Source organism: Microcaecilia unicolor, chromosome 8 (genome assembly GCF_901765095.1).
Source record: "Microcaecilia unicolor chromosome 8, aMicUni1.1, whole genome shotgun sequence".
Classification (NCBI taxonomy): domain Eukaryota; kingdom Metazoa; phylum Chordata; class Amphibia; order Gymnophiona; family Siphonopidae; genus Microcaecilia; species Microcaecilia unicolor.
In genome coordinates, this window is record NC_044038.1 from 223,454,767 (window position 1) to 223,481,061 (window position 26,295).

General features: G+C 44.1%; 1 protein-coding gene across 2 annotated transcripts in view; it reads left to right on the forward strand.

Annotated features, from left to right (window-relative positions):
* STK4 (serine/threonine kinase 4) overlaps positions 1-26,295 on the forward strand; it is a 144,067-nt gene that overhangs the window by 17,185 nt on the left and 100,587 nt on the right. For both annotated transcript variants that reach the window (XM_030212491.1, XM_030212492.1), the window contains exons 2-8: positions 1,540-1,620; positions 4,185-4,313; positions 7,262-7,376; positions 9,625-9,789; positions 12,047-12,214; positions 23,017-23,154; positions 26,024-26,152. In XM_030212491.1, coding sequence (XP_030068351.1) covers positions 1,540-1,620; positions 4,185-4,313; positions 7,262-7,376; positions 9,625-9,789; positions 12,047-12,214; positions 23,017-23,154; positions 26,024-26,152 — 925 coding nt within the window. The remainder of the gene's footprint in view (positions 1-1,539; positions 1,621-4,184; positions 4,314-7,261; positions 7,377-9,624; positions 9,790-12,046; positions 12,215-23,016; positions 23,155-26,023; positions 26,153-26,295) is intronic.

A 26,295-nucleotide genomic window follows, 5' to 3' on the forward strand; every position in this document is an offset into this window, starting at 1 on the left:
CCTACACCCCTTCCCGTGCACTCCGCTCCATGGATAAATCCTTCTTATCTGTTCCCTTCTCCACTACTGCCAACTCCAGACTTCGCGCCTTCTGTCTCGCTGCACCCTACGCCTGGAATAAACTTCCTGAGCCCCTACGTCTTGCCCCATCCTTGGCCACCTTTAAATCTAGACTGAAAGCCCACCTCTTTAACATTGCTTTTGACTCGTAACCACTTGTAACCACTCGCCTCCACCTACCCTCCTCTCTTCCTTCCCGTTCACATTAATTGATTTGATTTGCTTACTTTATTTTTTATTTTTTTTTTGTCAATTAGATTGTAAGCTCTTTGAGCAGGGACTGTCTTTCTTCTATGTTTGTGTAGCGCTGCGTACGCCTTGTAGCGCTATAGAAATGTTAAATAGTAGTAGTAGTTTATTTAGCCCTCAAGACCATGGGAAATTTATACAGGAAATGTCATTAAGCAGAGTTTTTTTTTGATAATTTTAAATACGGTATTTTACAAATATTTTCTGAATAGCTACTCTAGCAGATTGTGTTTATCATTTTTAGTAACATTTTTACTTATCACAGCAGGTTTGTAAAGCTCTGTGCATTTCCGGTTCCAACATTGCGTAACGTTGCAGCCTTCTGTGTATAAAGGTTGCCCACCCCTGCTCTAGCCTGTAACGGTTAACTTTGAAACTGCGGGGAAAATATTTTTATGCTATTCAAACAAGTTGATAAATATTTGTTTATGAATTTCAAACCATTTTATCAATAAAGCTTGGGTTAGAAGAGAATTTGTAGTATTTAAGTCACCAAGGCACAGAGCAAAATAATGTTCACTTTTCCAGGGAGATGTTCTCTTCTCTTGGAACTCCCTCAACTTCATACATTGAGTGGAGGAGTGGCCTAGTGGTTAGGGTGGTGGACTTTGGTCCTGGGGAACTGAGGAACTGAGTTCAATTCCCACTTCAGGCAAAAGGCAGCTCCTTGTGACTCTGGGTAAGTCACTTAACCCTCCATTGCCCCATGAATGCCGCATTGAGCCTGCCATGAGTGGGAAAGCGCGGGGTACAAATGTAACAAACATTGTAGTCAAACCTGAAATAAACTTCTTAGTACCCTTTTTATGTGGTGAAATTTAGAACTTTTTGTGGTACAGTGTTTCCCGTTACCTTCAGCAAATCGATTACAGTATTTGGTTCATTAAGGGCCTAGATTTCTAAAGCTTCCCCCCCCCCCCCCCCCCCCCCCATTCTTTGTCTTTGGGAAAGAACCGAGTAAATCAGGCTCTTTTTTAACAGTTGTGGTATAAGTATTTTTTTAGTAAGCTGGTCACTGTTTTGATACCACTTAACGGTCAGTTGCATTGGAAGTTGTTCTCCATTTTGTCAGGAGGGGAGGGAAGAATGCTTGGTATGTGGGCCCTCTGATCAAGTTTTAGTGCATCATGTAAGCCGCCTAGATAACATTTTTGGGTGGGGTAGAAGCTCCAAGGAAACTTGAAAGAGGCAAAATCTCACCTTTTTTTCTTTTTCCTCCTTTTTGTATAGGCAACTGAAAAAACTAAGTGAAGATAGCTTGACCAAACAGCCTGAAGAAGTTTTTGATGTGCTGGAGAAACTTGGAGAAGGGTAGGTATAAGTGGTGAAAAACAAGAAAAATGTTTTGATTCTAGAGTACAAAGGAGCAGGAGGAGTTGAAGATGACAAAACGGGGATTTTGCCTGCAACATTACTGAAAATCATTTTTTTCTATATTTATATTATGCAATAGTGACGTATGTGGAAGAAATTGGTTGCAAATTAAGGAACATTTAACACATGGTCTATTCTTATTAAATGGGTTGGTTCTATTTAGGGCTTGATTCCACGAGGTAGACATAGAATGGAAGAAAAGCTTTGCTGAAATAGGCCCTTAATGCTTGGTTTTTTTTTTTGAGCAAACGTGGCATTTACATGTTGAGCTTCACTAACTTTAGTGTGTACACTGCAGACTAGCAAATTAGAACATTAACTTAAGATTTATCAGTCTGTTGTGATTTTCAGTGTCTATAAAACTGTGTCAGAGCTGGGACTGGATTACAATTTGTATCATTCTCCTCCTCCAAAAAGGACCCAGGGCAGCTTACAACATCGAAATACAATTAAAAACAGCAGCATAGACATCATACACAGTAACACAGATATAAATAACAATAACATAAGCATAAAATAACAAATAGTAACTATCCCTACCTCCCACAAGGGGTCAGGACAGATCTCACAATTACCTTCCCATCCCACATCTAGCTGAAAAATTATGTACCCTAAAATTTCCACTCCTTCCTGAACAAGCTTCCAAAGGGTTGATCCTCTTAGGTTCATCCCTTTAGGGGTAACTCCTGCTTCCTTTCCCCATCACACACATACACACTTTTATGATCAGCTTATGATATCAGGAGGAGGAGGGGATGGGGTCATTATTTGACAAGGGCAAAAGCTCAGGGTGGGGGGTCGGGATCAGATGACAACTATCCAACAATTTCTTACATTATTAGATTAAATTTCACTGACTAGTTCAGTGTTATGTTCAGTAAAAGGAAATTTTGAATCCAGTTTTAAAAATGAGTCAGCTTTTCAGTTTGCTAAAACCACCAGCTGGTTTTTCTGTTGGAATGGGTGTTGTAAAAGAAAAATCTTATACCTCATATGAACACTTTTATTTGGAGGGCATTCTATATTTTTATTAGTCTCATGAGACTTTTTTTAATACATGTTTCCTTTTACTGAACATAGCATTGAACTAGTCAGTGAAATTTAGAAGGCAGAGAAGGGTAGGTTTCAGTGGTGAAAAGCATATTATAAACTGTACATTTGTGGGTTTTGTCTTGTACTGTTTTATTGCTGGTGTGAATACAGCCTTGTTCTATCTCAAAAGGCAGTCAGATTCTTAAATATCAAACACTGAAAATGTTGTACTACATATATCTAATAATGTAAGAAAATGTTGGTTAATGCTCCTTGGATACATGATCCACGATTCTGGATTCCCTGCAGTTTTTATTGGAATACATCTGTGACTACATGTATAACAAGTTTTATGAGTTATCCTGACCATCAAGTCGGTGAAGAAACGGCAGAGTTACACCACATTTAAATAGTACTCTTGCATCCGTGGCGTGATGTTTGCTTCATCTTAACAGGTAGACAGACAGTACTAATGTCTGCAGTATCTTTGCTCTTTGAGACACCTTCCTCCGTTGTCTGTCTAGGGAGGAGTTTGTTACAGTTGTGCATGCAATATTCACATCAAGGATTGGTTTTTGTAATAGTGTGTATTCTGGATTTATTCCATAAGGGTTTTCGCAGAGTACAGTTCATACAAAATATGGCCTGTTTTGTCACAGGCCTTATAGCCAGAGATCACATTTGTCTGGTTTTACCTTTGTTGTATTTTGTTGCCTTTGGCAAACTGTTAACTTTAGAATACCATCATTTCTTAGCCGTGTATGAGGTTTAGGCTTGGGATATCTCAGAAAATGGTTCTTATCAAGCCTGCTGGATCCCTGGCGCCTGAGTTCACCTGCATCTTCCTTCTCCACAGGGTTAGAGCTTTCTCGTACATCAGTCCTACCCTCTGAGATTTAATATCATTTATATGATCTAATAAGCTTCTCATCTACTAAAAACCTGATCTAGACAGTTAATAGTACATACAGAAGACAAATGTACAATTAAAATAAAACATCAGATGATTTTAATATTTGAGACTTTTAATCTTTTGCAACTATTAAGAAAATGGTCAAAATCTGTGTATTTTGTGCTTTTTATAGGTTGTATTTTAATCACCTTTTTTTTTTTACACTTGTTTGCTTTGTGTGTTTATTTTGCGTTTGTATTGTTGATTTGTATTTTGTTGCCTGAGAACTGTAAATTGATGTACACTGCTTGTAAACATGCAAATGATGGCCTGGCCAACAAGTGGAAATAAATAATACTTGGGCTAAGCCAGTGTCGCCACGCTGTATCTTCAGTTCCCTGAGGAAGGAAGGATAACTGAAAAGCAAGTCACAGATAAACTTAAGTTTGCTACAAACATCTCCTACAGCCTGTTTGGCTCTTATTAAATGTTGAAATATTCAGTATCAAGGTATATATTTTCAGAGGTAATCTCTAGAGCCATTTATGTATTTTTCTATTTTGCTTGCACTCCACAGGTCTTATGGCAGCGTGTTCAAAGCAATTCATAAAGAAACCGGGCAAATAGTGGCAATTAAACAGGTTCCTGTTGAGTCCGACCTACAGGAAATCATCAAAGAGATATCTATAATGCAACAATGTGACAGGTAATCCCATCAGATACATTCCTCACTGCAAAATTAGCAGCAGGCTTTTGGGGTATCCTCATTTTTAAGGTTTAAGACATGGTTTCCAAGGTGGAAAAATGTAATTGTGTGGAGTAGATTCTCTGTACCAGAAGTCTACCAACACAGCATCCCTATTTCTCCTTGCTAGGAAAAAAAAAATTATAGTTCACTTCCAGTTTGTACCTTTAATTTTTATACACTAAGGATATCCATGAAGCAGTCGCACAGGTCTTTGTCTCTTGTGCTCTTTAATCTACTGCTCTGTTATTTTCCCACTGGAACACTTGCCAACATTATAGATGCCTGTTGGACCATAGAAACATTTTTAAATTTAGCTATTAGCACTATATTTGTCGTCAGTCCAGATTTAGTACCAGAAACATTTTTAATCCTTTTCTAACTTATCATGGTCCAACAAACCATACATAGGTGTTTCCTGGTGAAATGTGATTTATTTTGCGAATATATTTTTTCTCCCAGGTACTACTCAGTGGCATAGCCAAGGGTGGGCTCCAGTAGCAGCACATCTATGATTTTTTGTTACATTTGCACCCCGCGCTTTCCCACTCATGGCCGGCTCAATGCGGCTTACATGGGGCAATGGAGGGTTAAGTGACTTGCCCAGAGTCACAAGGAGCTGCCTGTGCCAGGAATCGAACTCAGTTCCTGAGTTCCACAGGACCAAAGTCCACCACCCTAACCACTAGGCCACTCCTCCACTCCACTGGCAAGGAACCCCAAGCCCCACCAGCCAACAATTCCCAACAACTGTCCCTCCTGCATACCTTGTAAATAACAGATCTTCATCTGCAGTGAGCAGCGAATGATAAATATTGCTCACACCAGCCCCACAGCCTTCCCTCTGATGTATTCCCGCTTATGCGGAAACAGGAAGTTGCATCAGAGGGAAGACTGTGGGACCAACATGAGCAGTGTGTATTAGTTGCTGCTCGCTGCCGGTGAAAAGCTGCTGTTTAAAAGGTTTGCGGGGGAGGGGGATGTTTGAGAGAACCTGTGACATGCAGGCAAGAGAGGGAGAGACCAAATCATTTGTGGGACAAGGCGGAGTTCTTCTGCCCACCCATCTTGGGCCCAGGCCCACCCAAAATTGGGTGTCTGGCTACGCCCCTGGTAGTTTAGGAATATTATAATTGCAACAGTCAACAGTTAATATAGTCTTAACAAGAACGCAGGGACACTGTTTGACAAATATGATCCAAAGGGATACAGGCACATTGGTGTAATCGAACTCCCCATGCCTCAGCCCAAGCTGATGGTGCTCTCTGGACACCCCTCTAGGAGAGAAAAAGCCAAGACTCCTCCCTAGATTCCAATTTTTATACTAGTTCTTTAGGATCTAACTGCTATTTATTTGGTAGGATTATTTACCCCCTTTTTAAAGAAATTCACCCAACACCATATAAAGGAAGAACAAGTCGAACATAGGCACTTGGCAATCACAGTAGCAAAAATATTCAAAGTTTGTCCCTGTCCCGTCCCCATGAGCTGTGTTCTCATTTGCAGAAGCCTCAAACAATTATGATTTTATATTTAAATCTTTTTATTATAGTTTAAAAAGGAACAATATGCTGTGCAACTATTGTGTATGAATTACAAATAGAAAACAATAACAACAGCGAGCAGCTATAATAACCCTCCTCACCACCACCCTCTACCCTTCCAACCCCAACAAAAGCTGATTTCTACTACCCCAAGATATCCTAATCCACCCTGTTAAAATGTCCAGAGGTACAAAATGCAACTTGTTCTGTATGCCCTAGAGGGAAGAAATATGCCCTGTGTAGCACTGTTATGATTTTTTTAAATCTATGAATGACTAAGTCATCAACAATCTCAGGATTCAGTCTTGCTCTCCTGTCTTCCACAGTTCTTTCTGCAATAGAAGATGTCTTCTTAGAAGATGTGCTGGTAGCAGGATGTACAGGATCCCCCTTGCAAATTTTGCTAGATGTGGCCAGCATGTTTGCTTGTTTTTGCAAAAAAATAAAAATATTGTCTGCATCAATCAAACATAAATAACAGTCCAGTTCATTAACAGGCTTCAAAGTAGAAAATGACCTGGGGACAAAGTTTGTCCCTATCCCCGCATCATTCTCTAATTCACACAACTGTACATTGTACGTAGCATACTATGTCATATGTCTACCCAAGACACAATAAAAAAAACCTTAATAAACAACATAGAATGTAAGAAGTGGAACATATAGACAGGTAAAATGGAGTGACAGGAGTTAGAAAATAAGGGGATTCACTTAAAGAAAGGTGCATGCTTGTGCTGACAGTATTTGTCTTGTTTGTGTGTGAGAGAGAGACTAACAAGTTAGGGCTACTTTCCCAGACTAGGTCAGCTCTTCATTAGTATGCCTGGCAGTCCTCTGGAGCAGGCAGAAAATCTGTACTGTGGATTAGGCCGTAGATTTGCTGGCCAAATCTTGTGATTCTGTATCTCCAGGATCTTACCTATCAGAATCCTTTCAGTACCCTTCACCACCACCGCCAACTCCAGGCTCCGCCCTTTCTGCCTCGCCTCACCCCATGCGTGGAACAGGACTCCCTGAGCCCGTACGCCAGACCCCCTCCCTGCCCATCTTCAAATCATTGCTCAAAGCCCACCTCTTCAATGTCGCCTTCGGCACCTAACCACTGTTCCTCTATTCAGGAAATCTAGACTGCCCCAACTTGACATTTCGTTCTTTAGATTGTAAGCTCCGAGCAGGGACCGCCCTTCTTTGTTAGCTTGTACAGCACTGCGTAACCCTAGTAGCGCTCTAGAAATGTTAAGTAGTAGTAGTAGAATCTAGATTTTCATCTGTGCCGTTTTCCATTTTAATGTTGCTGCTTGTGGATATTTTTCTCTAAACACTTATTTTAAGCAATTTGTTTTTTATTCTTTGAATTTTTTGTAGCTCTCATGTGGTCAAATATTATGGCAGCTATTTTAAAAACACAGACTTGTGGATTGTCATGGAGTACTGTGGAGCTGGGTCCGTTTCTGATATCATTCGACTAAGAAACAAAACGGTAAGGAGTTTTGCCTTTTAATTGTAGAGTAAGCATCTTTAGGAAACTGTATAGCATTTTCCAAACATTAAATATAACAACAGAGGAAGCACTGCAAGCACTCAATCTTAAAAACAACATCTAGTAGGTCTCCATCAGATCACAGCTAGACTCCCTACATATTCCAAAGATGTGCAAGATGAACAGAAATAAAGCAAACACTTACCCACTTATCTGCTACTTCCAACTAAACTGATATGCATTAGCATTACTAGCTTCTGAGACCCATGACTCACATAGCATCATCATATATGTATGTCTATACATGTTTTTTTAGAACTCTTAAAGGATTGTTTTATATATGTTGAATCTCTCTCTTTTTTATATAATTGCCTTTTATTAGTTGAATCATGCTTATGACATTGTTAATATGTATGGTTATACATGTTTTTATACTTGTGTTTTGTTTTTATAGTTTATACCCCTGACGCAGCCTGAGGGCGAAACGTGGCCACGTCGGGTATTGTTCCAATAAATACATTTGATTCCACTGCTTTGTTGTTTATCTACTGTTTTGTAAGCAGTTGTGTGCCTTTTTTTTTTTTGTTTCAAACATTAAACTTATAACTAGCAAGCAAAAAATATTGCATAATGGTCCGATTCAGGGAGGAAGGGAAGTATTTTAATTAAAGGGCCCACTTATTAAAGCATGTGCTAGTGGAATTAGTCCATGCAATATGCTAAGAAGCCCCTAGCGCACGTTAAGCTTTAGAAAGATTCCCTAAAACCTATATACTACACTCTTGGCCTTAGTCACTCAAAAGCAGTTTACAATACATACAAATATAAACATCATTAAAAAAAAATAAGCAAAAAGAAAGTATACATCTGTCATGCATGATAAAATTGTATTTGCTCAACATGACCAAAACTGAACTCCTCATTTTCCCCCCTAAACCCACCTCCCCTCTTCCCCCTTTCTCTGTCTCTGTTAATGGCTCTCACATCCTCCCTGTCTCCTCGGCTCGTAACCTTGGAGTCATCTTTGATTCCTCTCACTCCTTCTCTGCACATATTCAACAGATCGCCAAAACCTGTTGTTTCTTTATCTACAATATTAGCAAAATTCACCCCTTCCTTTCTGAATACGCTGCCAGAACCCTTATCCACACCCTTGTCACCTCTCGCTTGGACTATTGCAATTTACTTCTCACTGGTCGTCCGCTCAGCCATCTCTCTCCTCTCCAATCTGTCCAAAATTCTGCGGCACAACTTATTTTCCGCCAGAATCGTTATACCTACACTAGCCCACTCCTCAAGTCACTTCACTGGCTCCCTGTCCACTTCTGCATTCAATTTAAACTTCTCGTACTGACCTTTAAATGCATCCACTCTGCAGCCCCCCATTACCTCTCCACTCTCATCTCTCCCTACGTTCCTCCTCGTGAACTCCGCTCACTGGACAAATCTCTCTTGTTGTCCCCCTTCTCCTCCACTGCTAACTCCAGGCTTCGCTCCTTTTCTCTCGCGGCACCTTATGCCTGGAATAGACTTCCTGGGCCTGTACGTCTAGCTCCATCTCTACCTGTTTTCAAATCTATGCTGAAAACCCACCTTTTCACTGCTGCTTTTTAGCTCCTAGCCACTACTCAATTATCCTCCCCTTGTCCCTTCCTTCCTTCTCACCCATTACTTCTCTCACCCGTAACTGTCTTGTCTGTCTGTATTATTTAGATTGTAAGCTCTTTTGAGCAGGGACTGTCTCTTTGTATCAGGTGTTCAGCGCTGCGTGCGTCTGGTAGCGCTATACAAATGCTAATAATAATTTGCTTTAGCTAAAGAAGAATTCATTGACTTGAAGACCCCTTGGATCATAGTACTTGGTGGAGTGCGTTTTGGAAGTTCGTAGCTGCTACTTGTTGTAATGGGACAGCCAATGTATCGGAGTGTGTATGTTTATTGTATTTGAAGCAAACTGAAATGAAATAACTCTTTAATAAAAACTATGTTGGGAGCCTGAAAAGAAGATTTTTGGTTCATCAGGCTGTCATTAAGGTATTAAAAGGAATATTGCTTTTATTGGTTTTGGGTCAAAGGTTTAACAGTATATTACTTTGTCAAGTAATTTGAAGGCAGTTTGTCTCCGCGTTCCATTATTGCTGTGGAGATAGTGAAGGCGTTCTGTTCCAAAATGCAATATCCACGTTGCTGTTGTGAATTGAAGTCTAAACTATCTTTTTCTTTGTTTGTTTTTTTTCTAACCTTGCAGTTAACAGAAGAAGAAATAGCCACAATATTACAGTCGACCCTTAAGGGTCTTGAATATCTCCACTTTATGAGGAAAATTCACAGAGACATTAAAGCTGGGAACATACTACTAAATACGGAAGGCCATGCAAAACTTGCAGACTTTGGGGTTGCAGGTCAACTTACGGTAAGTTGGAAGGAATGTGTGGCAGCTGAGAACCCTGCATGCCACCACCGCCAACTCCAGGCTCCGCCCTTTCTGCCTCACCTCACCCCACGCGTGGAACAAACTCCCCGAGCCTATATACCAGGCCCCCCTCCCTGCCCATCTTCAAATCTCTGCTTAAAGCCCACCTCTTCAATGTCGCCTTCGGCACCTAACCACTATACCTCTATCCAGGAAATCTAGACTGCCCACCTTGACATTTCGTTCTTTAGATTGTAAGCTCCTTTGAGCAGGGACCGTCCTTCTTTGTTTATTTTGTACAGCGCTGCGTAACCCTAGTAGCGCTCTAGAAATGTTAAGTAGTAGTAGTAGTGCATGCAGTTCTCTTGCAAAGCTGTAATTGGAAAAGGAGGCGATTATTAGACGTTAAAATAGAGGATGTGTGGCTTACTACTACTACTACTTAACATTTCTAAAGCGCTACTAGGGTTACGCAGCGCTGTACATTTTAACATAGAAGGACAGTCCCTGTTCAAAGAGCTTACAATCTAAAGGACACGTGAACAGTCAGTCCGATAGGGGCAGTCAAATTGGGGCGGTCTGGATTTCCTGAAAGAGTTAGGTGCCGAACGCAGCATTGCAGAGGTGGGCTTTAAGCAAAGACTTGAAGATGGGCAGGGAGGGGGCTTGGCGTAAGGGCTCGGGAAGGTTGTTCCAAGCATAGGGTGAGGCGAGGCAGAATGGTTAAGCAGAGGATCCGAGCATCAGGAATTCGTGTAACTGTTCCCATAAGTACATTAGTAACATAGTAGATGACGGCAGAAAAAGACCTGCACGGTCCATCCAGTCTGCCCAACAAGATAAACTCACAAAGGTTACTTCCTACTACCAGTGGAAGGTATGTGAAGAGTAACATTAATGTTATAATGTGGTTCAGGTGCTAGTAACCCAACACTGTAGTCTGGTTTCATTAATTTGTCCGTTCCGTATTCTGAGTTTTTTGCCAAACAACTGTGAACCAAATATACATGCTTTAAGTATGAATATTTATCATTAACCCTTTAAAGCATCTGATTCTGTTTATCAAGACGAAAATATTTACAGCCTAGTATTTTAAAGCATTTATGCAGGTAAAGCACCTCCTGCCTGGAATGTGGGTCAGACCGATGGTCCAACTAGCCCAGCATCCTGTTTCTAACAGTGGCCAATGCAGGTCACAAGTACCTGTCAGAATCCCAAAAGGTAGCAATATTCCATGTTACCGATCCTAGGGTCAAGCAGTGGCTGTTCTTATGATTTTTATGTCCTAAGCCCAAACTCCTCAATGAGTTATGAGTACTTGCTAAACTGGGGGTCACCATAAACAGCTTCTCATGAGGCCAGCTGCTGTTTCAGTCTAAGGAGCAGAACTGCTGACACTGAGCACATGCAGACCGGGGTGTAGCCAGACTTTGGTGGGAGGGGGGTCCAGAGCCCGAGGTGAGGGGGCACATTTTAACCCCCCCCCCCCCCCCCCCCCCCCCCCCGCCATTGCCGACTTTGCCCCACCGCCGACCCTCTCGACCCCCCCCCCCCCCCCCCCCCCCGCCGCCAACCCACAGTCGCCAACCCACCTTCTGTTTGATGTCCTGCATGTTGTACATGCAGGACGTCAGAAACAGAAGGAAGCCTTTAGTGAGAAGAACAGGACCTCGGCAGGCGGGGGTTGGGGTCCCCCGCCAGCAAAAGTAGACGACGGCTGGGTTGACAGCAGGAGAGGGGGTCAGGCGGGTCTTCGGCAGGGGGGTCAAGGGCCAAATCTACGGGGGCCCAGGCCCCACGTAGCTACGCCACTGCACGCAGATTTCTGAGGATGCAAAATGAAAGTGCCACTTTGTTCCATTCTGGGAATTGATGAATCTTGATAACTTACACTTAGAAATATATTGCTTTGTATTCTGCATTGAACCAAAACATATAGGTGGGTAAGGCCTTCCTGGTTCACCTAGTTTGCCCATCACAGTACTCAGTCCATGGTTGTCTCCTTTCTTCTATGTTCTACACTTATGTAAACATTTTGCACGTTTCTGGAGTACTAGAATTATAGAAGACATCCTGATGTTGCAACATTTTCAATGCTTGTGCCTTGTAGGTTGACTGCCAAAATAATTACTAGAAGAAACCTAATTATTTTTTAAGAGAAAGCTAATTATTGTTTTTAACTTATGGGGGGAGGGGAGTGGTTAATTTTTGCCTTAGGGAAGATTTTATTTTCACTTTTTATTCTGTTATTCCTCAGGATACTATGGCGAAACGGAACACAGTTATAGGAACTCCATTTTGGATGGCCCCTGAAGTAATTCAGGAGATCGGCTATAACTGCGTAGCTGATATTTGGTCATTAGGAATAACCGCTTTAGAAATGGCTGAAGGAAAACCGCCTTATGCTGACATTCATCCCATGAGGGTAAGGGCTAAAGTCTTCTGCACTTTACAGAAGTAACCGAGAAGGTTAAGAGGTTGAATTCTGCTGCATCTCTTCCACACACATACACCAGACCGGATTTATTTTTATTTTTTTATTACATTTGTACCCCGCGCTTTCCCACTCGTGGCAGGCTCAATGCGGCAGGCAATGGAGGGTTAAGTGACTTGCCCAGAGCCACAAGGAGCTGCCTGTGCCGGGAATCGAATTCAGTAAATGGTATCCAAATATGGGCGCCGGAAAGATCCACCCCAAACTAATGTTCTATAGAAAGTGCTCCACACTGAACACCCGATATAAAATACTAGCTTAGCACGCATTTTGCACCTAAATTTGGGTTCCAGCATTTACACCTGCCAGAACTTGGTGGAAATGCTGGCACCCAATTTACGTCAGTTGGGCACGCATCGTATAGTATTCTATAACATCGTACCTAACTTCTGGGAACGCTCCCTGATCCACCTGTGGCCACTCCCCTTTGGAGTCGCATACTATGAAATTTAGGTGTGGATTTTATAGAATAGCACCTAGGACAGATGCGCATATAACTTCAAATTACTGCCAATTAACTGCAGTTATTGATTGGTGGCTTATCAATTAATATGATGACAAAACCGCTGCTGTGGAGAACACAAAGGTCCCACGAGAAGTACATTAACTGGAGAGTGAAGGAAGTGGGAGGACGACCACGAACTCCAGAGACAAAAAGGGGACAGTTATTATACTTGTGAAGATTTATTGATCAAGGACTCGACACAACGCTGTGTTTCGGCCCATATGGCTTCATCAGGAGTCTTATTGATTAAAGGATTTTAAGATCTTCAGAATTGATATGTTCAAAGTAAATTAGTCTGGTGGTCTTGAGAAAGATGGACAAGAAACATATAAATCTGGTTAGCAAAACATCAGATCAAGAAGACTCCTGCTGCAGGCTGTTTGGGCCGAAACACAGCATTGTGTCGAGTCCTTGATCAATAAATCTTCACAAGTATAATAACTGTCCCTTTTTTGTCTCTGCAATCTGTGGTTCTTCTCTCAGCAACTAATATGCGCACCCAATTTTGAGCAACCTATATAGAATTCAGAGGGTAGTATGTAGATATGTCTTAATAGTAAGTAGATCTTATTTTTATTTTTTTTGTTACATTTGTACCCCGTGCTTTCCCACTCATGGCAGGCTCAATGCGGCTAATGATACTGTTTGCTGAGGAGAACAGGTAAAGAAACCCAGCTCTTTTCTGACCTTATTTTGGGGGACTTTAGATTGGAAGATGCATATCTCCATTTATTGATTCTAGTAAAATTCCTTCAGAATTCTTTTCTTACGAACTCATTGCTGATATTTGAAGCCATGGCTAGCTTTGTTTAATATCACATTCCATATCATCAAGCTGATCAATCCATAGACTGGTGGGTTGTGTCCATCTACCAGCAGGTGGAGATAGAGAGCAATCCTTTTGCCTCCCTATATGTGGTCATGTGCTGCCAGAAACTCCTCAGTATGTTCTCTATCTCAGCAGGTGGTGGTCACACACAGCAGCAGCTCTGGCTAGGCCTCCAAGCCTAATTTTTAGGTTTTGTTGAGTGCCTGGGGTTGAGGGCTCTTCTTGAGCAAGTGCAAACCTGGTGGCGCCAGGTCCCTCCTTTTCTCCCCCCTCCCGCTGGCTCCGTTAAAAAAAAAAAAAAATTTTGAACGTCCTTAAAGGCGTTTATTTCGACGTTTATTTAAACGTTTATTGCAGCATACTCACTGGGACACCAGGTCGTTACAGCTCGGAGCGGAAAGCAGGTAATTTTTACCTTTTTATAGCGGGCAGGGGGTTCCCCGATTGATCTCCACGTGGCATATGGCGTCGGAGGGCGAGGGCGCAAGTCGCTCCCCAGATCGCTTCGGCGCTTCTAGAGGGGATGCGGGGGTCTTAAAATCTGATTCGCCCTTGTTGGGTGACAGTTTCGTGGCCGATGAGTGTCCCGGTCCTTCCTCCGGCGTGGCGGTTTTTCCCGCCATAAACGCCCATCCCCCGCTGCTCGCCTCCGCCATCTTGGCCGGCCACGCGACTCGGACGGCTTCTTCTTGGGCCGCCCTTGAGGGAGACATTAATGCCATGGACGCCCTTAATTTGGGCGACGGCACCAAAACGGCGAAAATTAAGCGCCGTTCTTCCCGCGTGGCTCCTTCGCGGAGTGTCGCGCCGGACGCCATCTTGGATGCGCAGCATGTCTCTCCCCCGCTCTTGCGAGCGCCGGTCGAGGGTGCGTCTAGGGCTGTAGCCCAGGCTGCGGAAGTGCACAGTCTGGGGGGTTTCTCCCCCGAGTTTGTTTTGCTGCTGCATCAGGCTTTCCTTATGCAAAACGCTGCCCCTGCTCCCTCGCTTGCTAAAGAGGTTGAGGTCCCCGGAGGTAAACGCCCTCGGGTTGATTCCCAGGCCTTGGAGGACCTTGTCTCCTCCGATGTAGATGAGGGCAGCGTATCTGAGTTCTCCCAGCGGTCCTTTGCGGATTCCTTGGAGGAGACGGATCCCCGCTCGGTTGGAGCGGATGACCCCTCTGCAGCGCGGCTGTATAGCTCAGAGGATTTGTCCAACCTGTTAGTGCAGGCCATGGGCATTTTGAAGATTTCCTCTCCGGAGGACGTCTCTCCCTCAGCCCCTGTTGGCTCTGCCATTATGCTGGGGACGAAGCGCCCGCCTAGAACCTTCCACATGCATGATGCCATGCACACCTTAATTTCGGCTCAATGGGATGTCCCGGAAGCGAGCCTCAAAGTGGCTAGGGCTATGTCCCGCCTCTATCCTTTACCTGAAAGTGAACGTGAGGCCTATCTGTGGCCTACCGTGGATTCTTTAATCACTGCGGTGACTAAGAAAACGGCGTTGCCGGTGGAAGATGGCACGGCCCTAAAGGACGCCCAAGACAGAAGATTGGAGGCGGCCTTAAGGTCGTCCTTTGAGGCGTCTGCTTTAAGTTTGCAAGCCTCAGTTTGCGGTTCCTATGTGGCCAGGGCGTGCCTGACTATGGTGCAGCGGGCTTCCCCCTCGGATCATTCCTTGAGGGCTGATTGGCCGGCCCTGGAATCGGGCTTAGCCTATTTGGCAGACTTGCTGTATGATGTCTTGAGAGCCTCAGCTAAAGGCATGGCTCAGACCATCTCTGCGCGGCGGTGGCTTTGGCTGAAGCATTGGTCTGCTGACCACGCCTCTAAATCCCGCCTGGCTAGATTGCCTTTTAAAGGCAAGCTGCTCTTTGGGGTCGAGCTGGACAAAATCGTGACCGATCTCGGCACGTCTAAGGGCAAGAAGTTACCAGAGGTCAGGGCTCGGGCTAGTACTCGTCCCGGTACCTCCAGAGGACGGTTTCAGGAAGCCCGTCGGTACCGCCCAGGCAGGTCGGGCTCCTCTGCCCCCTCTTCCTTCAAGAGGAATTTCTCCCCCAAGCAGCATTCCTTTCGCAGAGACCGCCGTCCCAGAGGTGCTCCCTCCGGTCCTCCCCCAGGGTCTCGTACCCAATGACGGGGCCTTGGTCCACGCCCCAGTGCAGATTGGAGGACGGCTGTCCTCGTTTCTGGGCGAGTGGACCACAATAACTTCAGACGCTTGGGTGCTGGAAGTCATCAGAGACGGCTACAAGCTAGAGTTCTGCCGACCCTTAAGAGACGGGTTTGTACTCTCTCCCTGCAAGTCTCCGGTCAAAGCTGTGGCAGTGCAGCAGACCTTGGACAACCTGATCCGCCTGGGTGCGGTCGTTCCGGTGCCAGAAAATCAGATTGGCAAGGGACGTTACTCCATTTACTTTGTGGTACCAAAGAAAGGAGGTTCTGTCCGGCCTATCCTCGACCTCAAAGGGGTCAATCGGGCCTTGAAAGTGCGGCACTTTCGCATGGAGACTCTCCGCTCTGTTATAGCGGCAGTGAAGGCAGGAGAGTTCTTGGCTTCCTTGGACATCAAGGAAGCGTACCTGCATATTCCCATCTGGCCTCCTCACCAACGCTTTCTGCGTTTTGCAGTCCTGGGACGACACTTCCAGTTCAGAGCCCTCCCTTTCGGGTTGGCTACTGCTCCGCGGACCTTTTCCAAAGTAATGGTGGTCATAGCGGCCTTCCTGTGAAAGGAAGGAGTACAAGTCCATCCTTATCTGGACGACTGGTTGATCCGAGCCCCCTCTTATGCAGAGTGCGGCAAAGCTGTGGACCGGGTAGTTGCTCTTTTGAGCTCCCTGGGATGGATCATCAACTGGAAGAAGAGCCAGCTGCGCCCGACTCAGTCCCTGGAGTATCTGGGAGTTCGATTCGACACCCAAGTGGGCAGAGTGTTCCTGCCAGACAATCGGATTGTCAAACTTCAGGCTCAGGTGGACCAGTTCCTAGTAGCCTCTCCTCTTCGGGCTTGGGACTATGTGCAGCTGTTGGGCTCTATGACGGCCACGATGGAAGTAGTGCCCTGGGCCAGGGCTCATATGAGACCACTACAACACTCTCTGCTGCAGCGCTGGACTCCGATGTCGGAGGATTATGCTGTGCGCCTTCCCTTGGACCCAGCAGTGCGCAAGGCGCTGAGCTGGTGGATGCAGACAGACAAGTTGTCTGCGGGAATGCCTCTGGTGACCCCAGAGTGGATTGTCGTCACGACGGACGCCTCTTTGTCGGGCTGGGGAGCCCACTGTTTGGGAAGGACAGCGCAGGGGCTCTGGTCTCCTGCAGAGGCAAAGTGGTCTATCAACCTCCTGGAACTCAGAGCCATTCGGTTGGCGCTTTTGGAGTTCATCCCGGTTCTGGCCTTGAAGCCAGTACGGGTCCTGTCGGACAATGCCACGGCTGTGGCCTATGTCAACCGCCAGGGAGGTACCAAGAGCGCCCCTCTAGCCAAGGAGGCCATGAATCTATGCCAGTGGGCGGAAGTGAACCTGGAACAGCTGTCAGCGGCCCACATTGCTGGAGTTATGAATGTCAAGGCGGACTTTCTCAGTCGCCATACCTTGGAGCCCGGAGAGTGGCAACTATTGGCTCAGGCGTTCTTGGACATCACGAAGCGCTGGGGCCAGCCGAGCCTAGATCTGATGGCGTCATCGGCCAATTGCCAAGTGCCGCGCTTTTTCAGCAGAGGACGGGACCCTCGATCCCTGGGAGTAGATGCTCTTCTCCAACAGTGGCCGACACAAGAGCTTCTCTATGTGTTCCCGCCCTGGCCCATGCTGGGCAGGGTGCTAGACCGGGTGGCAAAGCATCCGGGCCGGATAATCCTGGTGGGTCCGGATTGGCCCAGACGTCCCTGGTATGCGGACTTGATCAGGCTCTCAGTCGACGATCCTCTGCGACTGCCAGTGGAGCAGGGCCTGTTACATCAGGGTCCCGTGGTGATGGAGGATCCCTCCCCCTTTGGTCTTACGGCCTGGCTATTGAGCGGCAGCGTCTGAGAAAGAAGGGCTTCTCAAACAAGGTCATCGCCACTATGCTGAGAGCGAGGAAGCGCTCTACTTCTACTGCTTACGCCAGGGTTTGGCGTATCTTTGCAGCGTGGTGTGAAGCAGGCTCACTTTCTCCCTTCACTGCTCCAATTTCTTCAGTGTTGGCGTTCCTGCAAGAAGGTCTGGAGAAAGGCCTGTCGCTCAGTTCCCTTAAAGTCCAGGTAGCGGCTCTGACTTGCTTCAGGGGCCGCCTGAAGGGTGTTTCCCTGGCTTCTCAGCCAGATGTGGTGCGCTTTCTCAAAGGAGTTAATCACCTGCGCCCTCCTCTGCACTCTGTGGTGCCTGCGTGGAATCTCAACCTGGTGCTAAGAGCATTGCAGAAGCCGCCTTTTGAACCCTTGTCGAGGGCATCTCTGAAAGACCTGACGTTGAAAGCAGTCTTTTTGGTGGCTATCACTTCAGCCAGAAGAGTTTCCGAGCTCCAGGCACTCTCATGTCGAGAGCCTTTTCTGCAGTTCACTGAGGCAGGAGTGTCTATTCGCACAGTGCCTTCCTTCCTGCCCAAGATTGTTTCTCGCTTCCATGTGAATCAGCAGCTCTGTCTCCCTTCCTTTCGTAGGGAGGACTACCCAGAAGAGTACTCTGCTCTCAAATATCTGGATGTGAGACGTGTCATCATCAGATACTTGGAAGTGACCAATGATTTCCGGAAATCGGATCATCTGTTTGTCCTGTTTGCAGGTCCTCGTAAGGGTCTGCAGGCTGCTAAGCCTACAGTGGCAAGATGGGTCAAGGAAGCCATTTCAGCGGCTTATGTGGCCGCGGGGAAGATGCCGCCTCTCCAGCTGAAGGCTCACTCCACTAGAGCTCAGGCGGCCTCGATGGCAGAGGCCGGGTCCGTCTCCTTGGAAGAGATATGCAAGGCGGCAACTTGGGCATCGGCCCATACTTTCTCCAAGCATTACCGCTTGACTGTGGCTGCTCGGGCGGAGGCCCGGTTTGGAGCCACAGTGTTGCGGTCAGGGATTTCAATGTCCCGCCCTGGGTGAGTACTGCTTCGGTACATCCCACCAGTCTATGGATTGATCAGCTTGATGATATGGAAGGTAAAATTATGTATCATACCTGATAATTTTCTTTCCATTAATCATAGCTGATCAATCCATAGCCCCTCCCAGATATCTGTACTGTTTATATTCTGGTTGAATTTTAGGTTCAAGTTTAGTCTTCAGTTACTTCAGGAGGACTTCGTGTTCAAGTTCTTTTTTCACTTGGATCCTACAAGAGTTGAGACGAGTTTGTGTAACAGTGAGCTGCTGCATTCCTCTCCCCTCCGTTTTACGGGGCTGGATTGAGACATAAATTCTGCCGGCACTCCCTCCCGCTTCGTGCGGCTGTAGGGCAGCTTGGTACCCCTCCCGCTTCGGCGGTGTTAGGGTCAGTCAGCTCCTCCTGCGGTTGCGGTTGCAGGATAAGCCAGATCCCCCCGCATCGGCGGGGTGGTGTCCCTCCCCCGCTCCACGGGGATGAGCTGGACGGATTCCCCTCCCCCACTTGTGTGGGGATGAGCTGGGTTAATTCCCCTCCCCCGTTTCGGCGGTGGTGAGCTGGGCAGAGTGTCCCTTTGTGGGTGTAATTCTCTAAGTGCTGAGTCCTGCGGATGGAGCTTTGATATCGACATACTGAGGAGTTTCCGGCAGCACATGACCACATATAGGGAGGCAAAAGTTTGCTCTCTATCTCCACCTGCTGGTAGATGGACACAACCCACCAGTCTATGGATTGATCAGCTATGATTAATGGAAAGAAAATTATCAGGTATGATACATAATTTTACCTTCCTGGGATACATTTCTTTGTTTTTAATAAATTCTAAATTTATAGTTGAGGTACACTTGAAGCAGAAAATCCAGGACTTATAAAAATAAAAAAAGAAAAGAAAATCATCATTCAGTTCCTGCAAACTCCTAGAAAATGGATGGAGCCAAGAGCAGGGAAAAGAAAATGAGAACTAACAATGTCGTCACTGAAAAAATAACAGACAGTCAAATGGAAAATAATACAGCATCTTTTACCAAATGCACAGACATCATGTCAATCATAAACTAACTAAAAAAAAAAAACTGCACAGGTGTTGCGACACTGATTTACCTCGACACATCCGAAAAACCACAGAACACCTACCCTTCCGAAAACTGCTGAATACTTACCTCTTCAAACAAGCCTACCCAAAAGACCCGTCCTAATTCTCAAATATAATTCCACACCATTAGTACTACCCACACTCCAATCCCTTCCCCACATCTCTCATTATTGTCCTACTCTATGTAATTATGTCATCTCTGTGATACATTCAGGCTTATTTTCAAAGCACTTTGGGAGGCTAAGTTCCAGAGGTTTCTATGGAACTTTGGGAGGCTAAGTTCCAGAGGTTTCTATGGAACTTTGGGAGGCTAAGTTCCAGAGGTTTCTATGGAACTTTGGGAGGCTAAGTTCCAGAGGTTTCTATGGAACTTTGGGAGGCTAAGTTCCAGAGGTTTCTATGGAACTTTGGGAGGCTAAGTTCCAGAGGTTTCTATGGAACTTTGGGAGGCTAAGTTCCAGAGGTTTCTATGGAACTTTGGGAGGCTAAGTTCCAGAGGTTTCTATGGAACTTTGGGAGGCTAAGTTCCAGAGGTTTCTATGGAACTTTGGGAGGCTAAGTTCCAGAGGTTTCTATGGAACTTTGGGAGGCTAAGTTCCAGAGGTTTCTATGGAACTTTGGGAGGCTAAGTTCTTTGAAAATATGCTTACTAGTTTCCATACCTGTATTATTTCTGTGATACTTTGTACCATACTTTGTAAGCCGCACTGAACATGCTATCAAGCGGGAAAGAGCGGGGTATAAATGCCACAAATAAATAAATTTCAGTAAATGTAACTGCTTCACAGCCAAATGAATGTGCTCATTTCTTTTTCTTTTTTGAGGAGAAAAGACCTCCGGGACCTTCGGTTGCTGCTGATTTATTGCCAGCACGTTATCAATCATTGGTTTAAAAAAAAAAAACAACTTCTCTTTTTTATAAGTTGGTGCAAACTTAAATACCTTTTAAATTCATTTTATAATTCATTTAAAGGGTATGAGTAATTCAAAACAACATAACAAAAGCACTTGTCTTGTTAGCCCAACGGGGCTACCGTTTCACTTCGGTGAAGCTTCCATAGTGGTACAGTGCTCTGTCTTTGTATTACAAATTACAGCTGAGCCTTTCATTTCAAAATGGCGGCTGCTTTCCCAGTTGTTTTCACAGATGCTAAATAAAAATCTCTCTCAAGAAGTGTCGTGTTCTCTATAAAATGCCTCTTCATAATCTTGGGCTTTATTGGTTGAAGGATGGGAAAATTGTGAGAGTGGAGATTAAGGGGTTCATTTTCAAAGCACATGGACATCTCAAAATGGCAAAAATAAAAAAAATCCACCTGCCAAAAATGTTCAAATTATTATTTTGGAACGGCAGAAATTGCACGTCCTACACTGCAGTTTGCCCAAATAGCAAGTGGATGTGTTGTGGGTGGGACTAAGCAGGGCCCAAAAAGGATGTCCAACAGCAATTATCGAACTGGAAGAAACATCCAAGTCTAAAAAGAACGTTTTTATTTAGACCTGTTTCAGTCACGTCCAGAGTACAAAAGGGGTTTCTCTGAGAATCCGGCCACTGGAGGGATTAAAGCATGACCCCTCATGAATCCCTCAGTGATGGTGAAACCGAAAGGAATACAAGGTTTTATGGTAGCATCATGTATTATGGGCATTCTGAACGAAGAAAGCAGGTCTGAGGAATAGCCTAGTGGTCAGTGCAGTGGACTGTAAACCAGAGGACTCAGGTTCAATTCTTTCTTCAGCTCAATTTTTTCCTTTAAATCATGAGCCCTTCAGAAACAGATATAGATATACTGTATCTAAATATTTGACTCCTGCAAGCCTGATGACTACTGAGGTGGCATACAGTCAAGTACACTAGGTATTTCCCTATTCTTGGAGGGCTCGTCATTTAAAATAAGAGTTGTAGAGGAATATTAACCTGGGTGCCCTGGTTTATAGTCCACTGCAATGACCACTAGGCTGCCCCTCTGCTCTGCAAGGAAAGCTGTGTGGCTATTTATGTAAAAATACTGCCAGATAGGCATCATTGTCCCTCGATGTTTGATGTTCATAATTTGGACATTTCAGTTTGTAAAACGTCTTTTTATTTTTAACGTTCACACGTATTTTTAAACAGGCAACACCAATGTATTTCCTGTTCGGAAATGGCTGTGAGATGGGCAGGGTTTGTTTTTTGTTTTTTTAAGGACATTAAGAGCAGGACATCGTTTCAAAAATGCTCTTCCACATCTCCTAAATTGAATGTCCAAATCTTTGTCTACCTCCTACCAATCATCTTCTGATCATTAATAACTAAGAAGATCCTCCATGTCATCTACATGTTTTGATAGTGTATTTACTCTCAGTGCAGAATCTCCCAGACGCTACTCATGCATTGGACGTTTTCTCCCCAATTCAGTTGTCAGTCCAGGAGCTGGTCAATCAGTCCTGACAACGACTTCTTCGTAGAGGCCATGGAAGTCCACAACAATTCCAGGTTTATTACTAAAGGACAATGTAGCCTCACCAAAGAGGTCTCTCCAAACATTTTTGCATCTGGTCTCGAGGCAGAGGATCTACTGAAGCTTGATTACCCAAGATGCTTCATCTCACCCAGGCTGACCATTTTGCAATCTGACTAATTTTTGCTGAGGCTGTTCAGGAGAGTATAGCAGGGGCATTGCCTGCCTCTGACTCTCCAACAGTGCAGTCACCCTATCTGGTGTCAGGTTAGGACTTTCTGTTGTTTATGTTCCATATCAGGGTAGAGTGCTATGCTGCTCCAAGCTAAATGAAACTTCCACAACAGCTGAATCGGAGGCATCCCTGCCAGAATTCAGAGCTAATCCTGCTGCTCTTCACTGCACAAAGCCATCCAGAGTCAGCTGTACGATAGGGCATGCTTATAAGACTGGAAGGTAGACTGGACCCTGCCTTTTCGCTTTCCCATCGTTGCTGGAAAAAGATACACAAAAAGAAAAAAAGACTTGAGGTCCTGTAGGTCTGTTCCCAGACATCCGTCCTCTGGGGTACATTCAAGGGCATATGAGATCTAGATCTAACATTTCTAGTTCCATGGAGCTTCAAAGGTAAGAGTGGCCTGTTCTCTGGTTCTGCTGATCCTGTTTCTACTGATGAGATTAAAGTTACAGTCCTTTTGAACAGTAGCAATATGTGTGTGTACTGTATGTGTGTGGTTTTTTTTTTTTAATGACATCAAAGTGGACTGCTTGTCTTATCTGTACTGTGTGTTCATTTTCAGGCAATATTTATGATTCCTACAAATCCTCCTCCAACATTCCGCAAACCTGAGCTCTGGTCAGACAGTTTCACAGATTTTGTTAAGCAGTGTCTCGTGAAGAACCCGGAGCAAAGGGCAACGGCCACTCAGCTGCTTCAGGTACAAAAAAGCTGCACCAGTTCCCGAGCTAAAGGATGGATTAGGGCAGTGATTCCTAAACCTAGTGGACAATGGATTTATTGGTACATTTAAAAAAGTATATATACAGAGTAAAACATATAACGACAGTTCTGATGTATATATTTTTAAAGTATACCAATAAATCCATATTTATTGTTAGTAGCAAATTTATCATTTCAAAATCTATAAAATTAAAAAACTACCAGATCTATGTTTAATATATAGAATGTTTGCCATTTTTAAAACAGGTACATACGTGAATAGAAGTCAACAAAATGGAGTTAATTGCTCTTGTCTGCACAGTATACTAGTAAAACTGATCCTAAAATCTCTACATAAGAGTACCTTGGGATCTTTGATGCCTCTCTGTCAGTGAGATCCCAAGTTAAAAAAGTACAATGCAAAAGACCTTTGTCAAATTAAAGATTAATATGGAGATGAAAGGATTCATCAGTTGATAATTTCAGGATGGTTGTACAGTCTCTTATTAACACCTCTTCTGGATTATTGTAATTCTCTGTATTTGAGCTTTGCTAATTATATGCTTCATGCATTACAGATAACAACAAATGCTGCTGCTTGCCTTTTACTTGGCTTATCTTGTTTAGATCTTTTTATTTAAAGGGGAAACCCCATCTATACTCGGAGCACTTATACAAACACTTCACACCGTGCTGCTTTAAATTCTTTCAAAATTCTGTTTCATTTGTTATTCCCTTCCCTTCATTAACACAACAAACAGTTAAATTACAAATTCTCTCTTTCGCTCCTAGGAACTCACTCATCCAACCCTTTCACATCGCCATTCAGTCCTGCCCCATACTCTAACCATACACTGTTAATGAAGGGAAGGGAATAACAAATAAAATAGAATTTTGAAAGAATTTAAAGGAGCCAAGGTGTGAAGTGTTTATCTTGTTTAGACCATATGTACTTAAAGAATTGCATTGGTTGCCTATTCAATGGCATGCAAAAGTTATGGACTTTGATCCTTAAGGCCCTGAATAATGAAGCCCCTACTACCATGGCTAAATCCATGAATTATTTAGATAACACGCTTTTGCGTTCTGCTGATAAGTCACTGCTTAATATGCCATCTGTTAGAGACATATCAGGTTGAACACTTGCACCCCCCTCCCCCCCCCCCCCCTGATATTCAAAAGCATTTAACTGGCCAGGATCGGGACCTGGCTAAATGCCTTATAACCTGCTATATTCGGCAGGGATAGCCAGCTATTAGAGAATGACATGGGTACAAAGTTTGTCCCCGTCCCGTCCCTGCGGGCGCTGTCTCTGTCCCCGCAGTTTGTCTCCATCACCACGGGCTCTCTTATCTGCAGAAGCTTGAACAAATCATATAAATGTTATTAAAGTACAAAAAGGAACAATATGCTGTGCAACTGTTGTTTATAAATCACAAATAAAAAAAAAAACGATATCCACGAGCAACTATAATAACCCCACCATGACCACCACCCTCTACCCTTCCAACCCCAACAACAGCTGACTTCTGCTACCCAAGGAATCCTAATCCACCCTGTTAAAATGTCCAGATGCATAAAAAACAGCCTGTTCTGTATGCCGTAGCAGGAGAGAAATATGCCCTTTGAAGTAGTTATGATTTTTTAATCTGTGGATGAATAAGTCATCAACAATGTCAGGATTCAGTCTAGCTCTCCTGTCTTCCACTGTCCTTCTTGCAGTAGATGTCTTCTCAGAAGATGTGCTGGTAGCAGAAACATACAGGAACCCCCTTGCAAAATTTGCCAGTTGTGGCCAGCATATTTGTTTGTTTGTTTTTCCAAAAAATCAAAATGTTGTTGTCTGCAACACTCAGACATAAATAATGGTCCAGTTCATTAACAGGCATCAAAGTAGAGAACGACACGGAGACAAAGTTTGTCCCTGACTCCATCCCCACGGTTACTGCTGGTCCCCGTCCCCGTATCGTTCTCTACTGTCTATTTCCCGCTGAATATTGCCGGCTAGCTTATAGCTGGTTATATCGGGCAATATAACCGGTTATCCACTGATTTTCAGCCCTCTTTACTACTACTAGCGCTGTACAAATTAGCAGCTGTATTTGGCCGCATGAATACACGGGATATTTTTGGCCAGTTTGAACATAACCAGCTAAGTCTGAATATCGGCTTAGCTGGTTATGTTCAAACCAGCCAAAAATAAACTGGATATTCAATGCCGGTGACTGGAAATGGTCTGGCATTGAATAACCAGATTTGGCGCTGACCACAGGAGTTAGCCAGGCTTAATCACACGGTCAGAATATCAGCCCTTTAATGCTCTTTGATATTTTTCTTTATGTAGGTGGTGCTGTATTGGAGATTAGACAAATCAGCTCTGTTACTCATTTCAGAAAACCTTACCGTTTTCATAAGCTTTTGGGGGTCTTCTAAGATTCTGATTTGCTTATTGTTTTAATTTTGTCTATGTTGGTTACCCACCTAGAATTGTTGGATGGAGCGGAATAGAAATTTTTTAAGCAAAACCAATTATAGAGGTACTAAACTCAGAGCCTCCCACATAGCAATGAATATTTCTTTAGCTAATAATTAAGAAAAACAATTAAGGCACATCTCAAATGTTTTCTTTTAATGTGGTTTTCAATGTAGTTCTATCTTGAAATTCCAATAAGTTAATTTTCTTAACTAATGTTGGTCTTTTTGTTCTCGTATGAGCCTTTTATCTACTAGAAGGGAAAATACCAAAATTAAATTATTGTAAATGATCAGTTATTCTACGTTGTTGTTTTTTTTTTTTTTTTTGGGGGGGGGGGGGGGGGGGGGAGGAAAAACTAGAAATTTTAGAATTGTCTTTTGTTTTTGTCCAGCATTCGTTTGTGAAAAGTGCCAAAGGTGTATCAATTTTACGAGATTTGATTAACGAAGCAATGGATGTAAAGCTGAAGCGGAAAGAGGCACAGCAGCGCGAGTTAGATCAGGACGATGAGGAAAACTCGGTGAGCTTCACAGCAAAACAGTTTCATTTTGCTTGCAAGATTTGTATTAGACGCTCAGCTCTGGAGACAAAATGTTTCCAGTAACAAAAGGATCCCATTTTCCTTTAAAATAAAAGGCAAGTAGAGTTTGCCTTCAGGGTTTG